General features: G+C 39.1%; 1 protein-coding gene across 6 annotated transcripts in view; it reads right to left on the bottom strand.

The window, feature by feature from the left end:
• FAM118B (family with sequence similarity 118 member B) overlaps positions 1 to 12,422 on the bottom strand; it is a 218,863-nt gene that overhangs the window by 61,325 nt on the left and 145,116 nt on the right. For all 6 annotated transcript variants that reach the window (XM_053691533.1, XM_053691537.1, XM_053691538.1 and 3 more), the window contains one exon: positions 7,552 to 7,804. In XM_053691533.1, coding sequence (XP_053547508.1) covers positions 7,552 to 7,804 — 253 coding nt within the window. The remainder of the gene's footprint in view (positions 1 to 7,551; positions 7,805 to 12,422) is intronic.

Below are 12,422 nucleotides of genomic sequence, written 5' to 3'. Positions count from 1 at the left end.
ACAACCCTAAATGTTTAGAATAAGTAATTAGAATATAGCCTATAGGGTAAGATTGTAAGAAGCTACCGCACACATTTTATTATATAACTTGGAATATAGTATGTTCATAATTTTTGCCTAGATCTCTTGTTCCTATATATTTAGTGTGGGATGCTTCTTCCTGTAATTAAAAATAAGCAGTTAGTATTGGTTAGCGACTTACACTAGGCTTAATATATATAAAGTTATGGTTATTGCTTGTATTTAATGTTGTTCTATACTTTAAGAGACAGTTTATTTCCTCTCTCCCTACATGATTAAGATCTTACGGTCTGCAATTATATATTTCTAAGCAGCTTAACTCTCAATGATACAGCTAACTCATGTTTACAGTGATTTTGAATACAGCATAATATGCACATGTTTTTTCTATCTCACGGTGTGCCCTATCCGAATCTTGATATTCCCTACATATAGCTAAGAGGTGGTCAGGCTTCTTACTTCACCTATCCACAAAACTTAAGGGTTATAAGCCTGGATACTGTAACATTACACTGGCCTTTAATCTGACTCATATTTCTAGCTTGCACCACAATACATCCTTAGTCAGGCCCGTGCGTATTCTTTTCAGCTAATAATGTTGCCTTTTTAATAGCGTCTCCATTAAGCTAACTCTATTCTCTCTGGGACCCATAGACAACTTAGTACATTAATAGCTTATATAGTCCCACAAACAAACTCACCCTGCTGCCCCATCATAGTAAGCTCCGACCTCCCTGCTTTTTCCTCCCCCTCCCCTCCCCCTCCATAATTCAAGTGGCTCTGGTCCACTGCAACCCCTCTTCTTTCACGTTCTTTTTGACCCTCTTACGGTCATTATTAATACTAACTCCCCTCGTCAAGATAGGAATCCCTACCTTACTCATCTTATAGAGGAGGAGACTAGACTCCAACTACTAAAATATAAAATGAAGTCTCATCATTGCTTGTCCATACTTATATTTGATACCTCTCTTGACGTAGCATGGGTTCATATTGGTTACGGCTAACCTTTTATTATTGTTATTATCAACCTTGTAAGCCTCAAAACTATTCACTCAATTCGCTGTCTGGAACAGTTACTCTCTCACTAGCCACATGGGCAACTCATATGTTCAATCTCTGTATGCTATACTCAGACGTCAATCTAATGCATGGACACATGTTGTATTTTGTATTTCATTGTTTGTTGAAACTTCAATAAAAAATTTATTAAAAAAAAAAAAAAAAGTAAACACATCTGGATGGAGAGACCACTCCCCTGGCTGTAAAGTCTGGCAGCTGAGATAATCCGCCTCCCAATTGTCTACGCCTGGGATATGCACCGCAGAGATTAGACAGGAGCTGGATTCCGCCCAGGCAAGTATCCGAGATACTTCTTTCATAGTTTGGGGACTGTGAGTCCCACCCTGATGATTGACATAAGCCACAGTTGTGATATTGTCTGTCTGAAAACAAATGAACATTTTCCTCTTTAGCAGAGGCCAGAACTGAAGAGCCCTGAGAATTGCACGGAGTTCTAAAATATTTATTGGTAATCTCGCCTCTTGAGATTTCCAACCCCCTTGTGCTGTCAGAGATCCCCAAACAGCTCCCCAACCTGAAAGACTTGCATCTGTTGTGATCACAGTCCAGGTTGGGCGAACAAAAGAAGCCCTTTGAACCAAACGATGGTGATCTATCCACCATGTCAGAGAGTGTCGTACATTGGGATTCAAGGATATTAATTGTGATATCTTTGTATAATCCCTGCACCATTGATTCAGCATACAAAGCTGTAGAGGTCTCATGTGAAAACGAGCAAAGGGGATCGCGTCCGATGCTGCAGTCATGAGATCTAAAACTTCCATGCACATAGCCACTGAAGGAGCCGGCATGCTGCGACCAATTTTAAACGTCTCTTGTCTGTTAGAGACAGAGTCATGGACACTGAGTCTATCTGGAAGCCTAAAAAGGTGACCCTTGTCTGAGGAATCAAGAAACTTTTTGGTAAATTGATCCTCCAACCATGTTTCCGAAGAAACAACACTAGTTAATTTGTGTGAGATTCTGCAGTATGTAAAGACTGAGCTAGTACCAAGATATCGTCTAAATAAGGAAACACCGCAATACCCTGTTCTCTGATTACAGATAGTAGGGCACCCAGAACCTTTGAAAAGATTCTTGGAGCTGTTGCTAGGCCAAATGGAAGAGCAACAAATTGGTAATGCTTGTCTAGAAAAGAGAATCTCAGAAACTGAAAGTGTTCTGGATGAATCGGAATATGAAGGTATGCATCCTGCAAGTCTATTGTGGACATATAATGTCCTCGCTGAACAAAAGGCAGAATAGTCCTTATAGTCACCATCTTGAAAGTTGGTACTCTTACATAATGATTCAAAATTTTTAGATCCAGAACTGGTCTGAATAAATTTTCTTTCTTTGGTTCAATGAATAGGTTTGAATAAAACCCCAAACCTTGTTCCTGAGGAGGAACTGGCATGATTACCCCCGAAGACTCCAGATCTGAAACACACTTCAGAAAAGCCTGAGCTTTTACTGGATTTACAGGGATGCGTGAGAGAAAAAATCTTCTCACAGGAGGTCTTACTTTGAATCCTATTCGATACCCTTGAGAGACAATGCTCTGAATCCAATGATTTTGGACAGATTTTATCCAAAAATCCTTGAAAAGCTTAATCTGCCCCCTACCAGCTGAGCTGGCATGAGGGCAGCACCTTCATGCGGATTTAGGGGCTGACTTTGGTTTCCTAAATGGCTTGGATTTATTCCAATTTGAGGAAGGCTTCCAATTGGAAGCAGATTCCTTGGGGGAAGGATTGAGTTTTTGTTCTTTATTCTGACGAAAGGAACGAAAACGGTTAGAAGCCTTAGATTTACCCTTAGGTTTTTTTATCCTGAGGCAAAAAAACTCCCTTTCCCCCAGTGATAGTTGAAATAATAGAATCCAACTGAGAACCAAATAAATTATTACCTTGGAAAGAAAGAGATAGTAATCTAGATTTAGATGTCATATCAGCCTTCCAAGATTTAAGCCACAAAGCTCTTCTAGCTAAAACAGCTAAAGACATGGATCTAACATCAATTTTGATAATATCAAAAATGGCATCACAAATAAAATGATTAGCATGTTGCAGTAAGCGAACAACGCTAGATATATCAGAATCCAATTCGTGTTGCGCTAAATTTTCCAACCAGAAAGTTGATGCAGCCGCAACATCAGCCAAAGAAATAGCAGGTCTGAGAAGATGACCTGAATATAAATAGGCCTTCCTTAGATAAGATTCAAGCTTCCTATCTAAAGGATCCTTAAAGGAAGTGCTATCTTCCATAGGAATAGTGGTACGTTTAGCAAGAGTAGAAATAGCCCCATCAACTTTGGGGATTTTTTCCCAAAACTCTATAGATTTTGCTGGTAAAGGATACAATTTTTTAAACCTTGAAGAAGGAATAAAAGAAGTACCTGGCTTATTCCATTCCCTAGAAATCATATCAGAAATAGCCTCAGGAATGGGAAAAACCCCTTGGGAAACCACAGGAGGTTTAAACACAGCATTTAAACGTTTATTAGACTGAACGTCAATAGGACTGGTTACCTCAATATCCAAAGTAATTAAAACTTCTTTTAATAAAGAACGCATATACTCTATTTTAAATAAATAAGTAGATTTGTCAGTGTCAATGTCTGAGGAAGGATCTTCTGTTTCAGATAGATCCTCATCAGAAGAGGATGAATTATTATGTTGTTGGTCATTTGAAATTTCATCAGCTAAATGAGAAGTTTTAAAAGACCTTTTTACGTTTATTAGAAGGTGGAAATGCAGACAAAGCCCTCATAATAGAATCAGAAACAAATTCTTTAAAATTTACAGGTATATCATGCACATTAGAAGTTGAAGGAACTGCAACTGGCAATGTACTATTACTGATGGAAACACTATCTGCATGTAAAAGTTTATCATGACAAATATTACAAATGACATTCGGTGGAATAATTTCTACAAGTTTACAACAAATGCACTTAGCTTTGGTAGAACCGATGTCAGGCAGCAATGTTCCAGCAGAAACTTCAGAGGCAGGATCAGATTGGGACATCTTGCACAATGTAAGAGAAAAAACAACATATAAAGCAAAATTATCTATTTCCTTATATGACAGTTTCAGGAATGGGAAAAAATGCAATAGCATAGGCCTCTGAAAGCAAAAAGCAAGAGGCGAAGAAACAAGGGGTATTGAAATGATGAAAAAAATTTGTCGGCAAGTATGACGCACAACGTAACGTAAAGTCTTTTTTGGCGCAAAAAATGACCGGAAATTACACACTTTGCGTCACTAATGACGCCGCCGTGTGAAAGGTCTCGGCGTCACGTATGACGCCGGAAATGACGAAGTTGCGTCATAAACGTACTTTTTCGCGCCAAAAAAAATGACGCAATAAAGTTTAGCAGTTGACGCACCCGCGGGCCTAATAACCGCAATTACAAGAAGTAGTCAATTGAAAAAAAGACTAAACCCCAGGTAAGAAATACATTTCTTAAAAATGTTTACATTCCCAAATATGAAACTGACAGTCTGCAGAAGGAAATACATGAACCTGACTCATGGCAAATATAAGTACAATACATATATTTAGAACTTTATATAAATGCATAAAGTGCCAAACCATAGCTGGGGTGTCTTAAGTAATAAAAAACATACTTACCAAAAGACACCCATCCACATATAGCAGATAGCCAAACCAGTACTAAAACAGTTATTAGTAGAGGTAATGGTAAATTGAGAGTATATCGTCGATCAGAAAAGGGAGGTAGGAGATGAATCTCTACGACCGATAACAGAGAACCTATGAAATAGACCCCCGTTAGGGAAATCATCGTATTCAAATAAGTGATACTCCCTTCACGTCCCTCTGACATTCGCTGTACTCTGAGAGGAATAGGGCTTCAACAATGCTGAGAAGCGCATATCAACGTAGAAATCTTAGCACAAACTTACTTCACCACCTCCATAGGAGGCAAAGTTTGTAAAACTGAATTGTGGGTGTCGTGAGTGGTGTATTTATAGGCATTTTGAGGTTTGGGAAACTTTGACCCTCCTGGTAGGATTGTATATCCCATATGTCACTAGCTCATGGACTCTTGCCAATTACATGAAAGAAAAACTGATTTTGCCTGTGGTATCCCCATCTATACTAAAACCCAAACATTTTCTTTCATGATTCAGATAGAGCAGCGATTTTAATTAACTTTTTAATTTACTTCTATTAGCAATTTTTCTTTGTTCTCTTGGTATATTTTGTTCAAAAGCAGGGATGTAAGCTTAGGAGTCGGCACATTTCTGGAGCACTATATGGCAGCAGTTTTGCAAGAATGTTCCATTTACAGGAGCACTAAATGGCAGCACTATTTCCTGCCATTTAGTGCTCCAGATACCTACCTAGGTTTTTCTTCAACACAGAATATCATGGGAACAAAGCAAATTTGATAACACAAGTAAATTTGAAACTTTTTTTTAAAATGTTATGCTCTGTCTGAGTCACAATAGAACATTTTTGAGTTAAAGGGACAGTCTAGTCCAAAATAAACTTTCATGATTTAAATAGGGCATGTAATTTTAAACAATTTCCCAATTTACTTTTATCACCAATTTTTCTTTGTTCTCTTGGTATTCTTAGTTGAAAGCTTAACCTAGGAGGTTCATATGCTAATTTCTTAGACCTTGAAGGCCTCCTCTTAAGAATGCATTTTAACAGTTTTTTCACCACTAGAGGGTGATAGTTCACGTATTTCATATAGATAACACTGTGCTCGTGCATGTGAAGTTACCTGGGAGCCATCACTGATTGGCTAAACTGCAAGTCTGTCAAAATAACTGAAATAAAGGGGCAGTCTGCAGAGGCTTAGATACAAGATAATCACATAGGTAAAAAATATATAAATATAACTGTGTTGGTTATGCAAAACTGGGGAATGTGTAAAAAAGGGATTATCTTTCTTTTTAAACAATAACAATTCTGGTGTAGACTGTCCCTTTAAGCACTGGTTATAGAGAAGCTGTGCAAACACAGCCAGCAGAAGAAATTACAATCCCAGTGGGGTTAGGAGAGATAAAATGTTAATTTTCAGTTGCTCTCTCCAAGTACTGGGCGTTGGTAAACAGACAGAGATAATATAAAGAAAAAAGTAATAAAATAAGATCTGATTTCCCTGCAAAAACCTATTTAATGGGTAGTGGTTTCAAAATACACAATTTTAAAGTACACTGTCTTAAAGATTTTTTTTTTTATGGATCAGAGAGACTTCTCTGGCTGCGTTCGGGCAGCGCTCCAAACGAACTGGAACTCGCTTGGAGCGTTTTTCTCACACTTGCAAGTGAGATGGCTGGCGTTTTTTGAGCGCTCTGGTGACGTAAGTCCCGGTGCTTCCAGTGTGCTGGAAAAGCTGGGACTTTTCAGAGCAAGCTCAGACGCTTGGAAACATGGCAGCCTCCACACACATGTTGCTGTGGAGGCTGCCATGTTATTTATACATATATAATATGATTTTTTGCGAGCTCTAGAGAATGTAGCCCATTTCTTTTCACTTCATACGTAGCGTATGAAGTGAAAAGAAATGGGCTACATTATCTAGAGCTCACAAAAAATCATATTATATATGTATATCACAAAGACCTGACGTTCAAGCATTATGTGTAATTATCTGTATTTCCCTTTTATTTTATGAGTATTTCCCGATCGTTGTGTGGGCGGGTTAAAGATGTGTTGGCGGGGTCCCGGAATTGCCGATTTTGATCCCCACCCCAGAGCCAAGAATGATTTCCCCAGTCTCTCTTCGCAAATATCGCAACTCTGACCCACCTCTATTCAGTGCAGGATAAGCTACAGGGGCTGAGCAGAGAGCAGCTGAATGGAGGTGGGTCAGAGTTCCGTTGTTTGCGAAGAGACTGGGGAACTCATTCTCGGCAGGCACTGGCAGCCCAGCAACAATACAAGGGAGCTTAGTAAAAACTTTCACATGCGCAGTCCATTATTGTGCATGCGAACGTTTTTTCGAAGCTCCCTTGCTTGTGACGTCACCTAGCGCCACGTCATCGCTGGGAGTGAAGCGCTTCCACTAGCTCCTGAGCGCTGCCCGAACGCGGCCTCAGTGTACTTCAATTATCAATTTTACTTTGTTCTCTTGGTATCCTTTGTTGGCATGCATACTTAGGTAGGCACAAAAGGAACAATGCATTACTAGCTGGTAATTGGTGCCACACACATATATCTCTTGTTATTAGCTCACCAGCCGTTTACAGCTTGGTCACGGCAGTACTGGGGCTGACTTTAACTATGCAGGGGTTAATTAAGTACATAGCTGCAACAATAAAATAATCTAACACATTAGATCATTTTCTTTCTGCATGTTAATGTCCCTTCCTTTTTTAAATAACAAGAACAACAAATAACAATAATAATAATAGTGTTTTTCCTGTATCAAGGTGAAGGAAGCGAACCCTGCGCATTCCCCTATCATGTCGTCACTTTGCACTAACCGGTGACAGCTTCTGTATAAGGTCGTGGGCCACATGGATCAGATTCTTGTCCTCATGAAGACATTTTTGGAACTTTTTGCTTTCTTCCTCCTCAAGGAGATCAAAGTCATTAGCAGCATCAAGAAGGGCTTGGATCAAACCTTTCCAAGATTTGAGAGCAGGAACCTGCGGAGCTACAGCAGAACTGATACCGGTACCAATCACCAACACCAGCTCCTGGGGTCTCTTGGTTTTTAGGCTTGGGAGGAGTTTTCTGAAAGGTAAACAAGCTGATGGTAAAGGATTATATATTAGCAACATAAAAACAAACAACATGACCACTATGGTACAATTTGTGAATACACAGAGTTTCTTATGATTTTTTTTCACCATTTTCTTTTTAATTTAATAAACACCAAAGAAATGCCCAATAGTAAGTGGCAGCTTCAATACTGTGACTTTTTAAGGGGTTTACAAGAAATACTAGATCTGTAGTGAGTCAGGTCAGACCAGTAACAAGTTATTATTATGTCAATAGAATCCCAAACTTTCACTGGTCCTTCAGAACAAACAGTAATCTGAGCACATCCATCAGCAACTGATCTATTTTTTTTCTTCTCAGTTGTACCAGTTATTCTGACTGTTGCTCTTCAGCCTTTCCCTGAATAATCTCCCACTCAGTCATCTCCATCAATAAAACTCACCTCTGATTATGGTTATAAGGCTTGTTTGTTTAAACTTGCAAATATATATAAGAAAACAAAAAACATAATTTATGTAAGAACTTACCTGATAAATTCATTTCTTTCATATTAGCAAGAGTACATGAGCTAGTGACGTATGGGATATACATTCCTACCAGGAGGGGCAAAGTTTCCCAAACCTCAAAATGCCTATAAATACACCCCTCACCACACCCACAAATCAGTTTAACGAATAGCCAAGAAGTGGGGTGATAAGACAAAAGTGCGAAAGCATAAATATTTATAGGAATTGGAATAATTGTGCTTTATACAAAAAAATCATAACCACCACAAAAAGGGTGGGCTTCATGGACTCTTGCTAATATGAAAGAAATGAATTTATCAGGTAAGTTCTTACATAAATTATGTTTTCTTTCATGTAATTAGCAAGAGTCCATGAGCTAGTGACGTATGGGATAATGACTACCCAAGATGTGGATCTTCCATGCAAGAGTCACTAGAGAGGGAGGGATAAAATAAAGACAGCCAATTCCCCTGAAAATAATCCACACCCAAAATAAAGTTTAAATCTTATAATGAAAAAAACTGAAATTATAAGCAGAAGAATCAAACTGAAACAGCTGCCTGAAGTACTTTTCTACCAAAAACTGCTTCAGAAGAAGAAAACACATCAAAATGGTAGAATTTAGTAAAAGTATGCAAAGAAGACCAAGTTGCTGCTTTGCAAATATGATCAACCGAAGCTTCATTCCTAAACGCCCAGGAAGTAGAAACTGACCTAGTAGAATGAGCTGTAATCCTTTGAGGCGGAGTTTTACCTGACTCGACATAAGCATAAGAAATTAAAGATTTCAACCAAGATGCCAAAGAAATGGCAGAGGCCTTCTGACCTTTCCTAGAACCGGAAAAGATAACAAATAGACTAGAAGTCTTTCGGAAATTCTTAGTAGCTTCAACATAATATTTCAAAGCTCTAACTACATCCAAAGAATGCAATGATCTCTCCTTAGAATTCTTAGGATTAGGACATAATGAAGGAACCACAATTTCTCTACTAATGTTGTTAGAATTCACAACCTTAGGTAAAAATTTAAAAGAAGTTCGCAACACCGCCTTATCCTGATGAAAAATCAGAAAAGGAGACTCACAAGAAAGAGCAGATAATTCAGAGACTCTTCCAGCAGAAGAGATGGCCAAAAGAAACAAAACTTTCCAAGAAAGTAATTTAATGTCCAATGAATGCATAGGTTCAAACGGAGGAGCTTGAAGAGCCCCCAGAACCAAATTCAAACTCCAAGGAGGAGAAATTGACTTAATGACAGGTTTTATACGAACCAAAGCTTGTACAAAACAATGAATATCAGGAAGATTAGCAATCTTTCTGTGAAAAAGAACAATAAGAGCAGAGATTTGTCCTTTCAAGGAGCTTGCAGACAAACCTTTATCCAAACCATCCTGAAGAAACTGTAAAATTCTCGGAATTCTAAAAGAATGCCAGGAAAAATGATGAGAAAGACACCAAGAAATGTAAGTCTTCCAGACTCTATAATATATCTTCCTAGATACAGATTTACGAGCCTGTAACATAGTATTAATCACAGAGTCAGAGAAACCTCTTTGACTAAGAATCAAGCGTTCAATCTCCATACCTTTAAATTTAAGGATTTGAGATCCTGATGGAAAAAAGGACCTTGCGACAGAAGGTCTGGTCTTAACGGAAGAGTCCACGGTTGGCAAGAGGCCATCCGGACAAGATCCGCATACCAAAACCTGTGAGGCCATGCTGGAGCCACCAGCAGAACAAACGATCATTCCTTCAGAATCTTGGAGATTACTCTTGGAAGAAGAACTAGAGGCGGAAAGATATAGGCAGGATGATACTTCCAAGGAAGTGACAATGCATCCACTGCTTCCGCTTGAGGATCCCTGGATCTGGACAGATACCTGGGAAGTTTCTTGTTTAGATGAGAAGCCATCAGATCTATTTCTGGAAGTCCCCACATTTGAACAATCTGAAGAAATACCTCTGGGTGAAGAGACCATTCGCCCGGATGTAACGTTTGGCGACTGAGATAATACGCTTCCCAATTGTCTATACCTGGGATATGAACCGCAGAAACTAGACAGGAGCTGGATTCCGCCCATACCAGTATTCGAGATACTTCTTTCATAGCCAGAGGACTGTGAGTCCCTCCTTGATGATTGATGTATGCCACAGTTGTGACATTGTCTGTCTGAAAACAAATGAACGATTCTCTCTTTAGAAGAGGCCATGACTGAAGAGCTCTGAAAATTGCACGGAGTTCTAAAATATTGATTGGTAATCTCACCTCCTGAGATTCCCAAACCCCTTGTGCTGTCAGAGACCCCCAAACAGCTCCCCAACCTGTCAGACTTGCATCTGTTGAAATTACAGTCCAGGTCGGAAGAAACAAAAGAAGCCCCCTGAACTAAACGATGGTGATCTGTCCACCACGTCAGAGAGTGTTGTACAATCGGTTTTAGAGATATTAATTGAGATATCTTTGTGTAATCCCTGCACCACTGGTTCAGCATACAGAGCTGAAGAGGTCGCATGTGAAAACGAGCAAAGGGGATCGCGTCCGATGCAGCAGTCATAAGACCTAGAATTTCCATGCATAAGGCTACCGAAGGGAATGATTGTGATTGAAGGTTTCGACAAGCTGAGATCAATTTTAGACGTCTCTTGTCTGTCAGAGACAGAGTCATGGACACTGAATCTATCTGGAAACCTAAAAAGGTTACCCTTGTCTGAGGAATCAATGAACTTTTCGGTAAATTGATCCTCCAACCATGATCTTGAAGAAACAACACAAGTCGATTCGTATGAGATTCTGCTAAATGTGAAGACTGAGCAAGAACCAAGATATCGTCCAAATAAGGAAATACCACAATACCCTGTTCTCTGATTACAGACAGAAGGGCACCGAGAACCTTTGTAAAAATTCTTGGAGCTGTTGCTAGGCCAAACGGCAGAGCCACAAACTGGTAATGCTTGTCTAGGAAAGAGAATCTCAGAAACTGATAGTGATCTGGATGAATCGGAATATGCAGATATGCATCCTGTAAATCTATTGTGGACATATAATGCCCTTGCTGAACAAAAGGCAGGATAGTCCTTATAGTTACCATTTTGAATGTTGGTATCCTTACATAACGATTCAATATTTTTAGATCCAGAACTGGTCTGAAGGAATTCTCCTTCTTTGGTACAATGAAGAGATTTGAATAAAACCCCAGCCCCTGTTCCAGAACTGGAACTGGCATAATTAATCCAGCCAACTCTAGATCTGAAACACATTTCAGAAATGCTTGAGCCTTCGCTGGATTTACTGGGACACGGGAAAGAAAAAATCTCTTTGCAGGAAGCCTTATCTTGAAGCCAATTCTGTACCCTTCTAAAACAATGTTTTGAATCCAAAGATTGTGAATTGAATTGATCCAAATTTCTTTGAAAAATCGTAATCTGCCCCCTACCAGCTGGGCTGGAATGAGGGTCGCACCTTCATGTGGACTTGGGAGCTGGCTTTGGTTTTCTAAAAGGCTTGGATTTATTCCAGACTGGAGATGGTTTCCAAACTGATACCGCTCCTGTGGGTGAAGGATCAGGCTTTTGTTCCTTATTGTGACGAAAGGAACGAAAAAAACTATTAGACCTAAATTTACCTTTAGATTTTTTATCCTGTGGTAAAAAAGTTCCTTTCCCTCCAGTAACAGTTGAGATAATAGAATCCAACTGAGAACCAAATAATTTATTACCCTGGAAAGAAAGGGAAAGCAAAGTTGACTTAGAAGACATATCAGCATTCCAAGTTTTAAGCCATAAAGCTCTTCTAGCTAAAATAGCTAGAGACATATACCTGACATCAACTCTAATGATATCAAAGATGGCATCACAAATAAAGTTATTAGCATGTTGAAGAAGATTAACAATGCTATGAGAATTATGAGCTGTTACTTGTTGCGCTAAAGCTTCTAACCAAAAAGTTGAAGCTGCAGCAACATCCGCTAAAGATATAGCAGGTCTAAGAAGATTATCTGAACATAAGTAAGCTTTTCTTAGAAAGGATTCAATCTTCCTATCTAAAGGATCCTTAAAGGAAGTACTATCTGCCATAGGAATAGTAGTATGTTTAGCAAGAGTAGAGACAGCCCCATCAACCTTAG

Source organism: Bombina bombina, chromosome 8 (assembly GCF_027579735.1).
Source record: "Bombina bombina isolate aBomBom1 chromosome 8, aBomBom1.pri, whole genome shotgun sequence".
NCBI classification, from domain to species: Eukaryota; Metazoa; Chordata; class Amphibia; order Anura; family Bombinatoridae; genus Bombina; species Bombina bombina.
This window is presented reverse-complemented; position numbering and strand designations above follow the sequence as displayed.